Here is a 19,118-nt window from a genome sequence, read left to right on the forward strand (position 1 = left end):
TTGGACGATGAAGGGGAGGAGGAGGAGCAGGAGACGGTTTCCTCTGCTACAGAGGGTAGTACCCATGGAAGTTTCATTCCATCTGTTCAGCGTGGGTGGGCAAAAGAGGAGGAAGAGGATGAGGAGCTTGAGAGTGATCCTCCTGATGACGACAGCAAAGTTTTGCCTGTTGGTACTCTGGCACACATGGCTGACTTCATGTTATGCAACCTTTCCCACGACCCGTGCGTTATATGCATTTTAGACAACAATGATTACTGGGTGTTCACCATTCTCGACCCCCGCTACAAAGAGAACTTCTCATCTCTCATTCCTCAGGTGGAGAGGACGAGCAAAATGGTGCAATACCAGAAGGTCCTTGTTGAAAAATTGCTCCAAAAATTTTCATCTGACAACGCTGGCGACAAAGTCTGCACTTCCTTGGGCAATCGAGTAGGGGAGACAAGAGGAACACACAGCAGTTCCAACAGAGGCAGGGAAACACTCTCCAAGGCCTGGGACAGTTTCATGACACCCCACCAGCACCCTCACCCTGATGCGCGGCCTAGTGTCACAAGGAGGGAAAGGTTTTACAGGATGGTGAAGGAGTGTCAGCGTCCTCAGTGATCCCTCAGTGCCTTACAACTACTGGGTGTCCAAGCTGGACATGTGGCATGAACTGGCGCTCCATGCCTTGGAGGTGCTGGCCTGCCCTGCCTCCAGCGTTTTGGCTGAGCGGGTATTTAGTGCTGCTGGTGGCAGTATAACAGATAAGCATATCCGCCTGTCAACTGAAAATGCAGGCCCTCGCCCCTAAGGTTTTAGATGGTCAGATCAGCAGGCCCTTGTCCAAATGTTTTTGAGGGTGACCAGCAGGCCATCAATCATAATTTTTCACGGGTGTGTATGATCCTTTATGTGTTACAAAGGGTGTTTTGGAGTGTCGGTTCCTTGTAATTTTTGGAAGCCCTTTCACTTAGTGCATAGGCTTTATGAGTGTAGGAGTCCCACTTCCTGAACTATTGTACCACAATGTGAATGAGACCCTCCATTATGTGATATACAGGTTTTATCGGAGTACCTCTTCCTTGTATTTTTTGGCAGCACTTGCACTTTATATATAAGTAAATATACAGGAAAGAATGTTTCTTAACAATTTTTCCTCTAAAATGTATTTTTTTTCTGGTTTTGTGTGTATTATTGTCAGTCTTTAAAAGTGGCGTAGTACTCGGACGACCTGGGAGTCCAAGATGCATCGAGACATCCTTCCCATGCTGTTCCCGAACCATTTCAGTGGTGTTTCCATCAATTTCTGACCTTTTCCTATGAACCAGGCACCCTCCCCTCTTCAGAGCAGGGGGTGCCTGGTTTAATGCTCGGGTTCTCCCATTGACTTCCATTATGCTCAGGTATGCTACCGAGCACCCGAGCATTCTAAAGTGTTCGGCCAGAGCACCCGAGCACTTTGGTGCTCGATCATTACTACCCCCCATACCATAAAAAATGAAGTTCTGTTAAAATAGGGGGAAAATGAAAGTAATGTCCTTGCAAGTAGCTGCTTTTGAGGTTTGCAGTAGCTGCAGTTGTGCTAAGCTGGTTCGTTACAAACTCGTTGGCTCATCTCTACTTTGAAAAGTTAACTTGCACTGTGATTTATGCTGTTGTCTGCACTTATACTGTTTCATATTGTTCAACTACAGTCATATGTTTATTGTAATATAACCTGTTATTATACTATACCTGCACAGCACTGTGGAAAGGGTTAATGAAAAGCCAGCTACTGAGAAACTTTATGAATTTATACCTATGCAATGTTTTTGGAAGGAAAATACAGACACATTGACCTTTATGACTGGTTTAGCTGTGTTATTTATGTCTGGAAAAACGGCTTAAAGGGGATATCCCATGAATAATGCAAAAAATCAGGCTTCATATAATACATGACAATCTATTTCTAACAAAGCTAGAACTAGCCCTGTACCTTACATGGATCCACAGATCTCCCCATTCATTGCACTGCTAGATTTATATCAAGCTGGCACCTCAAGGGGTGTGTGTTTTCTGCTTGAGCTCTCCCCCTATCACAGTTCACAGTGTTGAGTGAATCGAAGTAAAACAAATTGACTTCAATCCGTAGTTCAGTAAAAATTAGATTCGCTACGAATTAGAATTTTCTTGCACTTCGTGGGAACGGGTTTTTTTTTTTTTTTTTTATGCCAACTATACGTGTTACAAGTGTGAAAGTAAGAAGCTCGGGAATGCAAAATCACCCATAATGTCATGCAGCCAGCCCATCAGCACATAGTTATCCCCTATGATGTCAAAGCCCTATAAAAACCTTATCTCGCGCAGTAGGCGCCATTTCACTGTGAGCTGAGTATAGGAAGCGACATGGCAATTACTAGGGACAGTGTTTTATAAAGTTTTTAATTGTAGAAAATTGAGTGCAGGGACAGTGCAGGGAGATCGTAGTTTTAAAAAACTGTATACATACATTTACTATGTGTCAGACTCATTGTCAAATGGCGGTCTAATATATACAGTCATGTGAAAAAATTAGGACACCCTTTGAAAGCATGTGGTTTTTTGTAACATTTTTAATAAAAGGTTATTTCATCTCCGTTTCAACAATACAGAGAGATTAAAGTAATCCGACTAAACAAAGAAAACTGAAGAAAAGTCTTTTCAAGATCTTCTGTAAATGTCATTCTACAAAAATGCCTATTCTAACTGAGGAAAAAGATAGGACACCCTTGCCCCTAATAGCGAGTGTTACCTCCTTTGGCTGAAATAACTGCAGTGAGACGGTTCTTGTAGCCATCTACCAGTCTTCGACATCGGTCTGAGGAAATTTTACCCCACTCCTCAATGCAGAACTTTTTCAGCTGTGAGATGTTTGAGGGGTTTCTTGCACGTACAGCCCTTTTCAAGTCACCCCACAGCATCTCAATGGGATTCAAATCTGGACTTTGACTTGGCCATTCCAGGACTCTCCATTTCTTCTTTTTCAGCCAATCTTTGGTTGATTTACTAGTATGTTTTGGGTCATTGTCATGTTGCATGGTCCAGTTCCGCTTCAGCTTTAATTTTCTAACTGATGGTCTCACATGTTCTTCAAGCACCTTCTGATACACAGTAGAATTCATCGTGGATTCTATGATGGTGAGCTGACCAGGTCCTGCTGCAGCAAAGCAGCCCCAAACCATGACACTTCCACCTCCATGCTTCACAGTTGGTATGAGGTTCTTTTCTTGGAATGCTGTGTTTGGTTTACGCCAAACATGTCCTCTGCTGTTGTGTCCAAATAATTCAATTTTGGACTCATCTGTCCAAAGAACATTATTCCAGAAGTCCTGGTCTTTGTCAACTTTATCTCTGGCAAATGTCAGTCTGGCCTCGATGTTTCTCTTGGAAAGCAAAGGTTTCCTCCTTGCACACCTCCCATGCAAGTTAAACTTGTACAGTCTCTTTCTGATTGTAGAGGCATGTACTTCTACATCAACAGTAGCCAGAGCCTGCTGTAGTTCTCGAGATGACACTTTAGGGTTTTTGGAGACCTCTTTTAGCATCTTGCGGTCTGCTCTTGGGGTGAACTTGCTGGGGCGACCAGTCCTGGGCATGTTGGCAGTTGTTTTGAAAGCCCTCCACTTGTAGACTATCTTCCGGACAGTGGAATGGCTGATTTCAAAATCTTTTGAGATCTTTTTAAATCCCTTCCCAGACTCATAGGCTGCTACAATCTTTTTTCTGAAGTCCTCTGACAGCTCTTTTGCTCTCACCATGGTGCTCACTCTCACTTCAACAGTCAGGAGCACACCAAACTAAATGTCTGAGGTTTAAATAGGGCAAGCCTCATTCAACATGCAGAGTAACGATCTACTAATTATGTGCACCTGGTGTGATATACCTGTGTGAGATCTGAGCCAATTTAAGAGGGAATACATGTGAGGGTGTCCTATCTTTTTCCTCAGTTAGAATAGGCATTTTTGTAGAATGACATTTACAGAAGATCTTGAAAAGACTTTTCTTCAGTTTTCTTTGTTTAGTTGGATTACTTTAATCTCTCTGTATTGTTGAAACGGAGATGAAATAACCTTTTATTAAAAATGTTACAAAAAAACACATGCTTTCAAAGGGTGTCCTAATTTTTTCACATGACTGTAGGTGCATTTATTTGGGGTCCCTGCTGCGCCATTCAGAGTTAGTTACATAGTTACATTACTGATTCAGTTACTGTACCCTGTGGCCAACAGACAGTTGCCTGGGCCCTCAAAAAAAAATGGGCAGTAGCAAAAATTAAGTAGCAGCAGAAGAAGGAGTGGTGGTAGCAATTGCAACAACAGACCAGAGCTGCCATTGTCATCCAGCGGTCGTGTTTTGACCAACAATCCAGCTGTACTGGACTTGCTCTTCAACATCATCTCAGGTGGCAACATATACACACAGCCAGGAATCAATGGATTCATCTGACACCACACTTAGTTGGCATGGCCCCGGAACAACCTCTGTGCCCTCACCTGTCCAGCAACTGCTTCTTTCTTTTGCTGCTCCTTCTGCTTGGGAAGTAATTCATGCTGCCTGCTCTACTCTGCTTCTCAGCGAGGACAAGCTTAGTGAGGAAAGTCAGCAGCTACACGCTAGCACAGACTTGGAGGAGAGGTACGCTGCGTCCTCCCTTAGGAGGACATTCTGGTGGGAGCACATGTTGTGAGCGGTCAGGGAAGTTGCCATGAGACTGGTGACAAAAGTTACGAACAGACAGTAGTGGATGATGATGAAGCCAATCGCATATGGAAGCCGGGTAAAGCGGGGGCATCATCATCATCAGGGGGTGAGGGTGGCAGCAGGCCTGTGAAACAGCAGCAGGGTGGCAGCATGTCGATGATCCAGCAAGGTGGAAGCCCTGGGAGATCTGGAGCCAAACGCACCCGGAGTAGACCATCTGTTACTCAGGAGCCTACCTGTCGGGAAACAACTAGCGATGCACGGGTTCATAAAGACAGCGACTGGCAGTCAGCACGGAGTAGTAGGGGTAAAATGCTATACTCAACAGTGTGGGAAATGTTTATCAAGTTGCTGGAGGACGTTAGCATGGTGCTAATGTTGGCACCACGACCCTGCGTCAACACATGTTGCATCACCATAAAGTGCCCTGGTAAAACCGTGACACTAATGTTGTTATACAGCATGACGCAGCAACTGCTGCATCTCCCAGCAGCCCGCGTCCCTTCTCCAGCAGTCAGGGCTCCTCAAACTCAGCTTCCTCTATTACTCCTGATGCTCCTCCTACTCCTCGTCAGTTATTTTGCCAGCAATCGATCACCGAGGTGATTGCAAAGAGACAGTATGCATGCACTCATACAATGGTGCAGAGGCTTAACATGCACCTGGCCAAGTTGCTGGTACTACAGTCTCTCCTTTTCCATATTGTGGACTCTGAACATTTAGGACGACTGATGGCTTGTGCCCAACCAAGGTGGAGAGTCACAAGCCATCATTACTTCTCTAAAAAACTGTACCAGTCCTGCAAACGTATGTTGAGCAGAAGGTGGGCCAGTCCTTGAGCCTGTCGGCATCTGGTACAGTTCATGCCATTCCTCATGTGTGGAGCTGTAACTATGATCAAGGGAAATATATGTCCATAACAGCCCACTGGGTAAATGTGTTTCCAACCCAGGCACACAAGTAACTTGGCCAGGTGATAGGATGGCAATGCTGCTACCGTGTAAAATCACCAATGTCCTCTTCTATCTACTCATCCTCCACCTTGTCCTGAGTCTCCACTCTAGGCAGGTGGTGCTCCAGCATACCACCTATGCAAAGCATGGCATTGTCACATGGTTTTGCACCTGGTCAGCCTGGGCGAATGGAGTCACATCGGGGAGGAACTGCTCCCCATCATCAACCAAGAAATGTAATCCTGGCTGTCTCCTCACCAACTGGAGATAGGAACCATGGTCACTGATAATGGGAATAGCATTCTGTCTTCGCTGCATCAGGGAGAGTTAACCCATGCTCCCTGCATGGCACACGTCTTCAATCTGGTTGTCATCCGGTTCCTGAAGTCTATCACCCAACTGCAAGACATCTTGAAAATGTCAAGGAAACTGTGCATGCACTTTAGCCACTCTTACCATGCAAAACACACTCTCCTTGACCTGCAAGGGCAGAATGGTGTTCCCTACATTGCCTCATATGCAACGTTTCCTCACTTTGGAACTCCACACTCCACATATTGGACCGACTATCTGAGCAGAGGAAACTCATGACTGATTTCTTGATGATGTAGACGGAAGGGACTACTCCCCGGGGTAATTTCAACACCTACTGGTTCCTCAGGCCCTTTGAGGAGGCCACATTATTTGTCAGTCACCAGGACTACGGAATTAATGATGTCATTCCACTCCTTTACGTCCTGGAGGGGATGCTGTTAAATCTGACTGTGAGGGGACAGAAGACGTGACGCCTACATATCACGGCCACCTGTAAAGGTTGAGCTGGCACAGCAAGAGGATGAGGATGAGGACATAAACGCCCAGGAATTCTATACAGAACTAGGTGGTTTATCTGTCCAAGCGACAGGAAAGGAGCAGGAACAGCTAGAGGGTGACGACAAAGGCAAGGCAGATGACCCCGACAGACCATGGCAGTATGCAGTGGAGATGGAGGCAGGGAGTCCCTCTGTCCCTTGTGCAAGTGGCCAGATGCATGCTGAGTTGCTTGCATAGTGACAGTTGCATTATCACCATTCAGCAGAGGGATGACTACTGGCTCTCAACAATGTTAGATCCTCACTACTGGTCCAAAATGGGGGCCTTTTTTACACCTTCTGAGAGGGATGAAAAACTCAAGTACTATCAAGACATCCTTTGTAGTTGGTTGGTTGGTTGCTGAAACGCGCGCCTTTCGCCCGTCCTCACAAAGATCTAACTGGGAGAACCCTCTGAGCTCACGCTCCACGGCCATGAATGCAGGAGGGGGCAGCAGTAATACCAGCTCGATCAGCAACAAGTCTTGAGTCTCTGATAAGCAGTTTTCTTTAGCCACCTACTAAAGAAACCACCCAGCAGCAGCAGAACATGGAGCAGAACCTGAACCAGCAGGGGGTGGCATGCTTGGACTGCACCCTGTCACCACAGATACCCTAGACCACTGGGGAGCCAAATTGCAGCAGGTGGCATAGTTACCTTAAAGAGAACTCGCCCTTCAACACAAAATGTTGAGAGTAACCTTTTATAAAGATATATCGGTGTGGAATAACCAAGATTCTGGCAGTAATGATCTGACTGTAGCGTGCTGCCACACCGGAACATTGTGACAAATGGCAAACACGCCTGCTGCCTATACTGCCATCTGCCCCTACTGTTATCTGCCACCATCTTGTGCTGTTACTGCCACTGCTGTTGCCCCCGCCCCACTCTGTTCTGGGGCCACTATTGTAACACTTTATGCTGTTGCCACCCTCACCACTCTGTTACGGGGCCACTGTTATGCTATTTCATATTCCAAAGCTTCCAAAAATTGTCCTTTGTCAGGGACAGATGATGCTTAAACAAAGCCTGGAGAAAAAATTCCAGATGGTAGATACTCGCAAAGCAGAGGTAGAGTCAACTGAGCTAGGCTTAGATCTGGCAAGTATTGGCTTTAACCCACCCACAGCGTCAGCATCATCATCATGGCCTCTGCCCTTTATTGCTGCTTCCATGAACATCCTTCTCTGATGTTGCCTCCTCCTCAGCACCTGATTCGGTTCCCAGGTCCTGTCCAGCACACAATCATCATGGAGTCCTCACCCACTTTTTTGAGACTGTGAGATATCATTGTGGTGTCCTGCCCCCCCCTCCCCCCTGCTCTGCGTTTCCGACTGCCACTGTTGCAGCCCCCACAGCCAATCCTGTGGCTATGGGTGCCACTATTACAACCACCATTAATATAAGTATGCATGGGATCACCAGCCTCCTCCCCAACCTCCTCCTTAGGACAGCCCAAACGGTTAGGACTTTCACTCAAGTCATCAACAGAGAGACTCTCTTGACTATCTGCTGTAGGGTGTGGTGAGGTTTTCTTGCCACTTCTTAGGAAAAAGGAAGGTGTCCCTCTAGGAATTGCCAGTGAAGACTGGGAGGACTCCACTGAAGGCCTTTTTTGGGGCTACAAGGAGGAGGAGCAGGAGGAACGCTGTGACCCCTGGCTGCATGGCACAGTGTCAGACTCTGAAGTCACCTCTACATCATCCTGCTGTGACTGAGAGGAGGAATGAGCCATTCATTCCACAATCTCAAATTCTCATAAGCATGGCTTCATGAGAGATCTGTCATGTCAAACTAATTTAATCAGTTTCTATGAGGAGGTAAGTTCTAGACTTGACCACGGCAAATCAATGGATGTCGTGTATCTGGACTTCTTCAAAGCATTTGACACTGTACCACATAAAAGGTTAGTATATAAAATGAGAATGCTTGGACTAGGGGAAAATGTCTGTATTTGGGTAAGTAACTGGCTCAGTGATAGAAAACAGAGGGTGGTTATTAACGGTACACCCTTAGACTGGGTCACTGTCACTAGTTGGGTACCACAAGGGGCAGTATTGGGCCCTATTCTCTTCAATATATTTATTAATTATCTTGTATAAGGCTTGCACAGTAAAATATACATTTTTGCAGATTACACAAAACTGCGTAAAGTAATTAACACGGAAGAGGGCACGATTGCAGATGGATCTGCATAGATTGGAGGCTTGGGCAGAGAAGTGGCAGATGAGGTTTAACAGTGAACAATGTAAGGTTATGCACATGGGAAGGAATAATGCAAGTCACCAGTACATACTAAATGGTAAAACACTGGGTAACACCGACATGGAAAAGGACCTAGGAATTTTGGTGAACAGAAAACTAAGCTGTAAAAACCAGTGCCAGTCAGCTGCTGCCAAGTGATGAAAACAGCGGAATGGAGGCGGAATGGAGCCAAACTGATGCATTCTGAATGGATCCGCATCCATTCAGAATGCATTGGGGATGTACGGATCAGTTCGGGGCCGCTTTTGAGAGCCTTCAAACGGATCTCAAAGGCGGAACCCCAGACGCAAGTGTGAAAGTAGCCTTACACTTACCCTGCTTCCTGGCACAGCCATCGCTGCATCTCCCCATCGGGCTACGGAAACAAGACTCCCTAGTGTCACCCTTGATGCTAGGGAGGCCCGTCCCCGTTGCAGACTGCTATTGGCTGTCCAATCCTCCCCCCCGTTGCCAAATGTTTTAATGCAGCGGGCATCAGAAGTGACACGGGTGACGGTGAGTGGGGTAAGTATAACCTGTATGAGGAGAAAAAGGGGGGACATTATAGGGGTTGGATAACCCCTTTAATACACACAGGTAGATTGCTGCTACACCTTGGGTTTTGGCACTGGCAGCAAGGCTATTCATCTGAATCAGCTGCAGTGTGAAAATGTTGGTATTGATGCAGTAATCACGTATATATGAAGCTTAATAAAATTGAAGCCCCCCCCAAAAAAAAAATGTTAATTGCTACACCTTGGGTATTGATACAATAATCATGTATATATACTGCTTAATTAAATTGAACCCCACAAAAAAAAAGATTACTGTGAAAATGTGGGGGGAGGGATGAAAGCGTTTGTTTGCAGGTAGCTGCTTTTGAGGTCTGCACTGTATCACCTGCAGTTCTGAAAGCAGGCGCAGCCAGCCACAGCTCCTGTCTTCTCTCTCCCTGTCTGTCAACTACCCTGCTTGTCACTATTCTACACATTACACACAATTCTTCTTTGGAATCCTTGACTTTCCCTTCACTCTCCTTGGCAATAAACTTGATTGATTTCTGACTGTCCCTAATTGAATTCTGACTCTCCCTGACTCTCTAAGATCGCCTTCCTGGCAGACAACATAACATCCAACCAGTCCACCCTTATTCACAGGCCAGCACAAAATAGCATTCTGGTCGTTCTGCTAGGGTACCTCCCTGCCCGCTGCAGCACTGATTGGCTCGTCCAGGCTGTCTGTTGGCCTGGGAGCCAATCAGGGCAAGCCCTCCACCCCATTTCCTCCCAGGGTCATGTAAGACCCCGTCTTCTTCCTCACTTGTGCTTTTTTGCCACCGACCTGTGCTCTAAAATGGTTCTACACACCGTTTTAGTGGATTTATCTGAAACGAACCCAGAAAGATTTGGGTTTGTCTGTCATCCAAAAAATAGTAAAGTTCAGACTTAACTTGGTTCGGTCCGAACTGGTTCGCTCATCCTTAATGTGCGACCATCGCAGTGAGCAGGACAAGGAAATAAGTAAAAGAACAAACAGCAGGTGGTGCTATAGAGACACATTTTATTGAATAACTCAATGGCTATACAAAAATATATTTATATTTTTTATATCTGTACATTCTTTATATATATTCACTGTGCCACTATATTATATAGTGCCTCTTGGCTGCGTCCCTGTTATATAGTGCCTTATGGCTTTGCCCTCTTTCTAAATAGTGCCTCTTGGATGTGCCCCCTCTATATTTTGCCCGTAGTCTGTGTCCCCTATGTGTAATGTCTCTTCTTAGTGCCCCCTTAATACAGTGTACATACACACTGTATTGTAATACTCATCTGCCCTCGGTTCCATGATGTGGAGATGCAGGCCAGGCCTCTTCTGGCTGGGTCTGTTCTTGTGCAACCAACTGCCTACATCACAGAACAGTGCCAGATTCAAGGAGAAAGGAGCTAATTGTTCAGTTGTACTGCCATCCCTGCCAGGTGCTTAATTGTGTCTGCATCCTAGGGACACGGACACAGTTGAGTGCGGCGGCTCCAGAAACCAGGTGAATTGACCCGATGACTGGGGGGCTCCCAGTAAAGGTGCATAGCGTTGCTCAGAGCAGCTGCTCCAACTCCATCAATGATGAAGCAGCATGGGGGTGGGTAGAGAGGTTTGCAGTACGCAGCCCTGCAGGGTGAGGCGAATGGTGAGGTCACAGGGGTAGTTACTAACCGAGGGTGTTTCTGGTACTCACAGTTTTTTATATACCCTGGGCAGGCGTACAGCAGTGATGGAGAGGCTGGCACATGGATCATCTGGGGCACTCTCTATGTATAGGGACCAGGCCGGATGGTAAGTAAAGGTGTCCTGGGTATTGCAGGTTTAATGTGCCTGTGGCAAGATCCCTTTAAGTTCGTGATGCCAGTGCCGGTAACGGTGGCACACCAATTTATTGTGGGAATAATTGAGGAACACAAGTTGCAGTGGACCAGAACTTCCTTTTACTGAAACATTTCAACTATTTACAGTCTTTGGTTAGTTCCACATGTAAAAAGGTTGTCACAGGCAGGCTTTACATAAAATGGCAGGCAAAGTCCTTGCAAGATACTCAGAGGGAATAACACTTACAGATCAGGCTGCACTTTTCCTCAGTTCCTGTCTGGCTTTCTCCAAGGCCCGTATGCCCTATTGCTGGCTTTATTCTTGGGAAGGGAAACCTTCCTCTGGTATATGTCTCCTTGCTGTGGAATATCCTTCTGCCCTCCAGCTCTCTGTTTGGCTGGCATAAACTTGGTTCTGCACTGTACTTTTAAGGGAACTTGGTTTCTCAGGAGGCAAACTCTTCTCCTGGTGGCAAGCTAGGAGCCTGGGCTATCTAGCTGCATGTCAGAAGCTGCTCCTCAGCTCTCCTCTGGCTAAAGTCCACACTGACTTCTGACTACACACCCCTCCCTGAACAGGACCTGACTATATATACTAAGGGGTTCCCTAGCTCCCTCTACTGTCTAGGAGGAGGAACTACCCCTAACAGGCCTGGTACAGGTGAAAACCGGAAAAATACACATAAAAGCATCATATAAAATACAATGACCCTGTCCCACAGGAGGTGGGGAACAACGTGGACCAATTGACCCTTGTGTAGTGCCCACATTTACCTAGTGGGACACTACAGGTTTTCCTGAATAAGGCCTCATGCACACGGCCGTTGTTTGGGTCTGCATCCGAGCCGCCGTTTTGGCGGCTCGGATGCAGACCCATTCACTTCAACGGGGCCGCAAAAGATGCGGACAGCACTCTGTGTGCTGTCCGCATCTGTGGCTCTGCTCCGCGGCCCCGTTAAAAAAATATAATATTTCCTATTCTTGTCCGCGCTTTGCGGACAAGAATAGGCATTTACATTGCCGGCGCCCATTCCGTTCCACCAAAAAAACACAAAAAACGGCACAGCCGTGTGCATGAGGCCTAACTGTGATTTATTTTTTTATGCCATTCAGCCTGCTATATAAATGCCATGCTAACTTTATTCTACAGGTCACTATGATTATGGTGGTATAAAATTTATATAGTTCTTTAATGCTTTACTAGTTATGCACAATAACAGAGAGCCATAACTGTTTTTTTCCACTGATGTCCTGTATGAGAGCATCTTTGTGGAATGAGCTGTAGTTTTTTATTGGTACCATTTTGGTCTGTATGCAGGTCCGGTGCAAGGATTTTTGCCAACACAAGCAAAGCTACATTTTGGCACCCCCCTTGCTCACCTGGCCCGGTCCAGTCTGCAGCAGCTGGTTCTGTTCCTCTGTGTGGTCCTGGTATCTTCTCTCTGCTTCAGACAATCGCTGGTTTGAGGACTGTATCTTTCACCCTCTAAGACGCACCGGCCCATAAGACGCAACTAGGATTTAGAGGAGGATAATAAGAAAAAAATATTTTCCATTGCACCTCAGGTCATACCAGCAATCAGACCCCCAATGCCTCAGATCAGCCCCCCATGTCAGTCATCATGCCCCCCATGTCAGCCATCATGCCCCTAAGTCAGCCATCATGCCCCTATGTCAGCCATCATGCCCCCATGTCAGCCATCATGCCCCCATGTCAGCCATTATGCCCCCAATGTCATCCATCATGCCCCCAATGTCATCCATCATGCCCATATGTCAGCCATCATGCCCCCATGTCAGCCATCATGCCCCCATGTCAGCCATCATGCCCCCAATGTCAGCCATCATGCCCATATTTCAGCCATCATGCCCATATCAGCCATGTCAGCCATCATGCCCATATTTCAGCCATCATGCCCATGTCAGCCATCATGCCCATGTCAGCCATCAGCTCAAATAAAAAACAAACAAAAAAAAACCTTACCTCTCCTGCTCCTGGACGCTGCCGCTCCTCACCACCAGCGCTCTCTCTCTTCTTCCTGGTTCTCGGCTGTCAGCTGTGAAGGTTGCGCACAGTGAGGTTGCATGGTGCGCAGTCCTTTACAGCAGATAGCAGAGCAGAGGACCAGGAAGCGGTGAGTACAGATCCTTCACCGCTTCTCGGTCCTCCGGTACTAAAATGAAAGCGCTTCATTAGTTTTCGCCCCATAAGACCCAGGGGCAAAAAGTAAGAGGTATATATATATTTTTTTTAAAGAAATTTCATCCCCCCGTCTCTGCGCCCTAAGGCAGCCACTTGGTCTGCCTTATTATAGCACCGGTCCTGTCTGTATGTGACTTTCTAATTGCTTTTTACTCAAATTTTACAGTACAGGTCGTTATGCCATGCTAATACCAATTACAGTGTCATATCTCCCAACTTTTTGGACACTAATGGTTTATTGTCCTGCATATTTACATATATACTTCAATTTTCTCTTATGAAATTATCAAAAATTATCTGAATATAGAAATTTATAAAATTCTAATTGCATCAAGTAATTAAATAATAAACAAGGAGGGCTCTAATATAGAGATAGGAACCAGACCAACACTTTCTGGATCAGTATTGTAAATGCAATAATAAAAATCTATACTTCAGATCAAAGAGAGGGACATTTATGGAGCAAAGAGGGACAGAGGGACTAGTGTCAAAAATAGGGACTGTCCCTCCAAAAAAGGGACACTTGTGAGATCTGCAGTATGTGCATTTTATTTGTATATACATGAGTAAGTACATGAACAAGAAAGTCTTGTGTTTTTGTATGTATATTGTGCGGCAGTGACAGGCCTCATGGCTGTTAGTGGAAGTGTATGTCAGGATTTTCCATATCTTCCCCATCAGTTGCCAGGCCTGAGACAATACCAGGTGCCACAGTCACCTGATAATAAAAGAAACCTCACAGTGAGAGAGTCTGGCAGAGGATCTGGATGTGTGGTTTCAGCCAGGAGGTTGAGAGACCACGAGGCTGGGAGAAAGCCTGGAGTTGGGGGACAAAGCGACGTCTGGAAGGGTCGCAGGGCCATAGACAGGCGGACTACTGAGCCCCAATGCCCCACAAGAGACATTGAGCTTGTTACAGCCAGGAGGCTGTGGGACGGACTGGCTGGGAAAGCCTCATCGGCTCACGTGTATGAACTGGGTCTCTGTGTTGGGATCTGGGAGCCTTGTGTCTGGATGAAGGCTTGCTACCTGTTTGAAGTGAAAACAGGTTGGTGCTGCTATCAGCAAGGACTCTTTGAGGCAGAATTGCCGCATGGTGTGAATTACCACCGTAAGGTGACTTTTTGTTTGAATATGACTGCTTGTTTTGTCACTTGCCTAAAGTGTGATTAAAACACTGAACTGTTTGATCCAAAGAATTTGTTGTTGCCTCTATACTACGTCCACTAATCCTGTCTACCAGAGCGAGTCCCCACAATATATTTATACATATATAAATATATATTATGACCAACAGCTAATATCCAGAGTAACCGCGGAATGCTGACTGCAGTGCATCCCATAGCTGCTGGAGGGTGCATGGGGGCGGATCCATAGAGCAAACTTGATAATCAATGTGATCCCAAAGATGCTCAATTGTGTTTAAGTCTGGGGAATTAGGGGGCCAGGACTTGATGTATATGTACAGCATTTTGTGGGATCTCCTTCCCGCTTATGATGTACCTGTACACCAAATGTCAGGAACGGGTTAATTCAATTTATATTTTGGAGCTTTTAAATGTTTTTAATATTTTCTTGTCTGTGTTTTTGTATATTGATTCTAATAAAAATCGATGTGCAGCAAGCCCCTTAGGCAGGGGCATAGCTAGAAGTGACTGGGCCCCACAGCAAATTTTTGTATGCAATTCTCCCCCCGCTTCGCAACTCTTTCCTCCTGTGTAAACCCCACTCCTTTGGCTAGTTACGATCTAGACCAGACCAGGCTGCCACGCCATCCTTTTCCTATATAACATATATATACACACACACACACTGTCACGTAACATGATTGATAATGCTCTTTGCCTCTCTTTAACCTTTTTACTACAAAATCACTGTGAGATAAAGTTGTCACTGTGATTTTGTAGTAAAAAGGTCACAGAGAGGCAAAGAGCATTATCAATCATATTAATGCTCCATATCTCTGCTGTCCGGAACGGGGCTTGACACTCTTTTACGCAGCAGATTCCACACACAGGATCCGCTCGTGTGAAAGACCTCTTACATGCTCAGATTATCAGTAACAAGCATCCTCACTAGGGTTGAGTGTACTGATCTTCGAAGCCAAGATCCAAAGTCAATTCGCTTCAAACGTTGTTATTGCCCAAGTCTTGGGAGACTTCGGTCAATAACTTTGTTATTTTATTATTTAACTTAAACAGATTTTAATCAGGTATCTGAAGTCGGCTTCAGAACCATGGTACCAGTCAGTACCAAAGCCGACTTCTGATACCCATTTTAAAATCGGTTTAAAAAAACGCAAACCACTGATTCTGCCCTAGGGCATGCCGTCCTTTATTTTTGGCTCCTGCTGAAATTTCCTCTCCTTGCCCGTGGAACCGCCATCCGGACATACAGGCATGTAATGCCCTTTGTGTCATTTCCATTTTTGCCAGGTCCATTGTAGTGAATGGTTATACATACAGGCCTAAAAAAAAATGAATGGACATGGGGGAATTATTCTATTGTGTGCATGAGCTCTAATGTTGATGTCCTATCCGGATCGGTTATCAGTTTCACAAAAGCAGATCATTTCCTTAAAGGAGTTTTCAGCTTTTTTTTCTATTGAAGGCCCATTCTCAAGATAGGTCATCAATATCAGATCAGCGTGGGTCCGACACCAGCCCCCCGCCAATCAGCTGTTTGAAGAGAAAGGAGTGCTCATACAAGCATTGCCTTCTCCTCATTGTTTGCCTGCCTGCCCTCGCTACTGCATTCACTTCAATGGGACCACTCCTTCCTGTCCAAGTGAGTAGTAGAGTAATGTCCCATAGAAGTGAATGGGGATACCATAGTTGCAATTACACTGCTCTTCACTGCAGTAGGATTGTATGAGTTCACTGCTTGGTACATCCAACAGCAGCAAATTCAAAGTGCAGTTTCAAGCATCAGTAAGGAAGTATGGAGGCAGGTTGGATTTCTCTAATTTAGAACTTGTCGGTGTCCACTACCAGGTCTAGACTTGTAGCTTTAACTGGCCAAGTAGTAGTCTATGGTGATGGATGTCTGAGCCGTAGTCCCTCAACATACAGCAGTGTATATTATGCAGATTTTCACTCTACATTCTTTTCTCTCTATTTTTTGCTTGAGGCTGGATGAAGTTGATCCTTCTGGAGAACCCTTATCCGGAGAAGCAGTTCTGCCATTTGCCTCCTCTCAGAATCTGCAGAGGAACTACCCCTCCTGACATGAAGAGGGACCAGCCCATTCATACCAAGAGGGCAGGAACAGGGTGGTTAGCCTTGTTCCTGCCAACCATTTCATTTCTGGAAGATAGGCCAAAACCTAAAATTGCAATGCATAACAATATATAACTACATTCAATAAAATAACAATTGCAGATACCCCCAGTTCTGGGGTACTGCATATGAATTTTACATGTTTTTGTATTGTTTGTCCATATAGTGTAATAGCACATAGCATCTTCACTTCTTTTCAGGCATCTTATTTTTCCTCGCTTAAAACATTGCAGAATATTTTTCAGTGAACCTTTGGTTCCAACTACTGCACTTTTTTTCTGTAAATACTTTTGTGACACATTTAGTGGCAGCTGATTAAAAATAATGTCCTAAAATATACATACACCCCCAAGGATCATCTATAATCTGCAATACTCAGCAGCAGTTGGCCAATTCCTCTGCTGCTCCATCACAGGATAAACGTCTTACAGTGGGCTGTTCAAAAAATCACACAGATATGTTAGGTCCTCCAGAGACAGAGCCTTTTTAACCACTATCCACTCCATGTAATTTTTGAAGGTCTGGAATGAAGGATCACTCTTAGGCCTCTTTCACAGGAGCGTGACGGATTAGGTCCGGATGCGTTCAGGGTGCGTTTATAGAAACTCACACCATTTTGAAGCAAGTTCAGTCAGTTTTGTCTGTGATTGCGTTCAGTTTTTTCGGTGCAGGTGCAATATGTTTTAATGCGCTTTTCATACGCGTTATAAAAAAACGAAAGGTTTCCAAACAACATCCCCTAGCAACCTTCAGTGAAAAACACTTGCATCCGGATGCAATGCGTTTTTCACTGAAGACCCATTTACTTCTATGGGGCCAGGGCTGCGTGAAAAACACAGAATATAGAACATGCTGCATTTTTCATGCAACGCAGAACTGAAGCGTGAAAAAAACGCTCATGTACACAGACCCACCCTAGATTCAGTGCGGGTGCTATGCGTTCATGTCACGCATTGCACCCGCGTGGAAAACTCGCTCGTGTGAAAGGGGCCTTATAGTTCTTAAACAAGTAGAACATTTTGTAAACCAGACAACCCTGTTAATATGGGTTATGTATTCAAAGGCAAAAGCTCTTTTGTGATAAGCATTCATTATCTTTAAAAAAATCTTGTTGCTAATGGTGAATGGTAAACTGCAGGTGATGGATCTTTTATTTATATTATTTTTCTGTATGTGATACTATAAATTCATGATAAATATCTGTGTTTTGTGGTGATGTATCTTTAATTAATCACACCAGTCAACAAACTGGTTCTGCTCTTTGACAGCTTCCGCTAGTTTCGCATCTGGGCTAAAGGTATCTGTCATCCTAGCTGGATAATTACATTCACTGCCGGAGCCCATTGACTATAATTATAGTTATAGTTAATGGGGTCCGGTGGTGTGCGGCACTATTCGTCCTCTGCCGGGACAGCCTGCCGGATGACTTTAGTGCCTAAGTGAAAGCATATTTTTACTATAGCAATAGCATATTTTTACTCTGCACAGTGAGAAAAAAATTGCCAAAAATAAGTTTAAAAAGTTACAGTATTCATGGTATAATATGCTAGATTTCATAACTGTAGGATCGATGTTATGCAGATGTAGATCTTTATTGTAATTTGTATGTCTAATGTACCTGTACTTGCTTATAAATTTACCTATTTTCCATTAGCTGTTCAGGTAGAAGAGTCTTCTTGGTAATCAAATCTATTTTCCCAATACTGGACTGGCTTCCGAAATACAGATGGAAGGAGTGGATAATAAGTGATATAATCTCTGGAGTCAGTACTGGACTGGTATCAACTCTACAAGGTGAGTTTATACATACCTACACAGCTTTAGAGTAACTCATGATGACATTTCTCAACAAATTTTACAAGGCGGATGGCAGCACTTCTACATTAGATCCCTCTCCACCAGGATCAGTGAATATATTATCCAAAGAAGAGAGACAGCTGCCTCTGTATTCTTTGGATAACATACACTGAAGTGTAAGCACATCTTGGTGAAGAGGGGTCTTGGGTTTCTACCATTCCTGCCGCCAACCCCCCCTCATGTTAACAAAATACAAACCCTAAGCCAATTAAATGTATCCCATTATACACAAGTAAACTCTACAATAGTCTTTCTGATGCCCTCCTGATTCTGCTCTGTGTCTATACATATAAGAAAATAATGATTGTACAATGCTCTGCTTATGGAGTCCACCTCACTATGTCCTGGAAAATGATGCAATGACAGTTCAGTGGTTCCATGGTAGAAGTGTTTGGGAGTTAACAAACAAACTGTTAATCCAAGCTAAGTTATTATCTTCCATTTTGTTTTACCAACATTATGATAAAGTAGAAATAGATAATGAACAGGATCTGGCTGGTGAATCAAACATGATCAAAACAGATGTTCAGTTAAGGGGTTGTCCGGGTTCAGGGCTGAATTTGGACATAAGCTCCCCTTCACCCTTTTAGCATGTAAGTACTAGTGATACCCACATCTAAAATCGCCCACAACAGCACTATACAATGCCCACTTGAGCCGGTGA

The 19,118-nt window shown here is 44.9% G+C and overlaps 1 protein-coding gene across 1 annotated transcript in view; it reads left to right on the plus strand.

The window, feature by feature from the left end:
* Positions 1-19,118, plus strand: part of LOC122940880 (pendrin-like) — a 139,948-nt gene that overhangs the window by 16,730 nt on the left and 104,100 nt on the right. The window contains exon 2 of the mRNA XM_044297758.1: positions 18,252-18,391. Within this exon, the coding sequence (XP_044153693.1) occupies positions 18,252-18,391 (140 nt within the window). The remainder of the gene's footprint in view (positions 1-18,251; positions 18,392-19,118) is intronic.

The sequence above is a fragment of the Bufo gargarizans genome, chromosome 6 (assembly GCF_014858855.1).
Source record: "Bufo gargarizans isolate SCDJY-AF-19 chromosome 6, ASM1485885v1, whole genome shotgun sequence".
In the NCBI taxonomy this organism is placed as follows: Eukaryota; Metazoa; Chordata; class Amphibia; order Anura; family Bufonidae; genus Bufo; species Bufo gargarizans.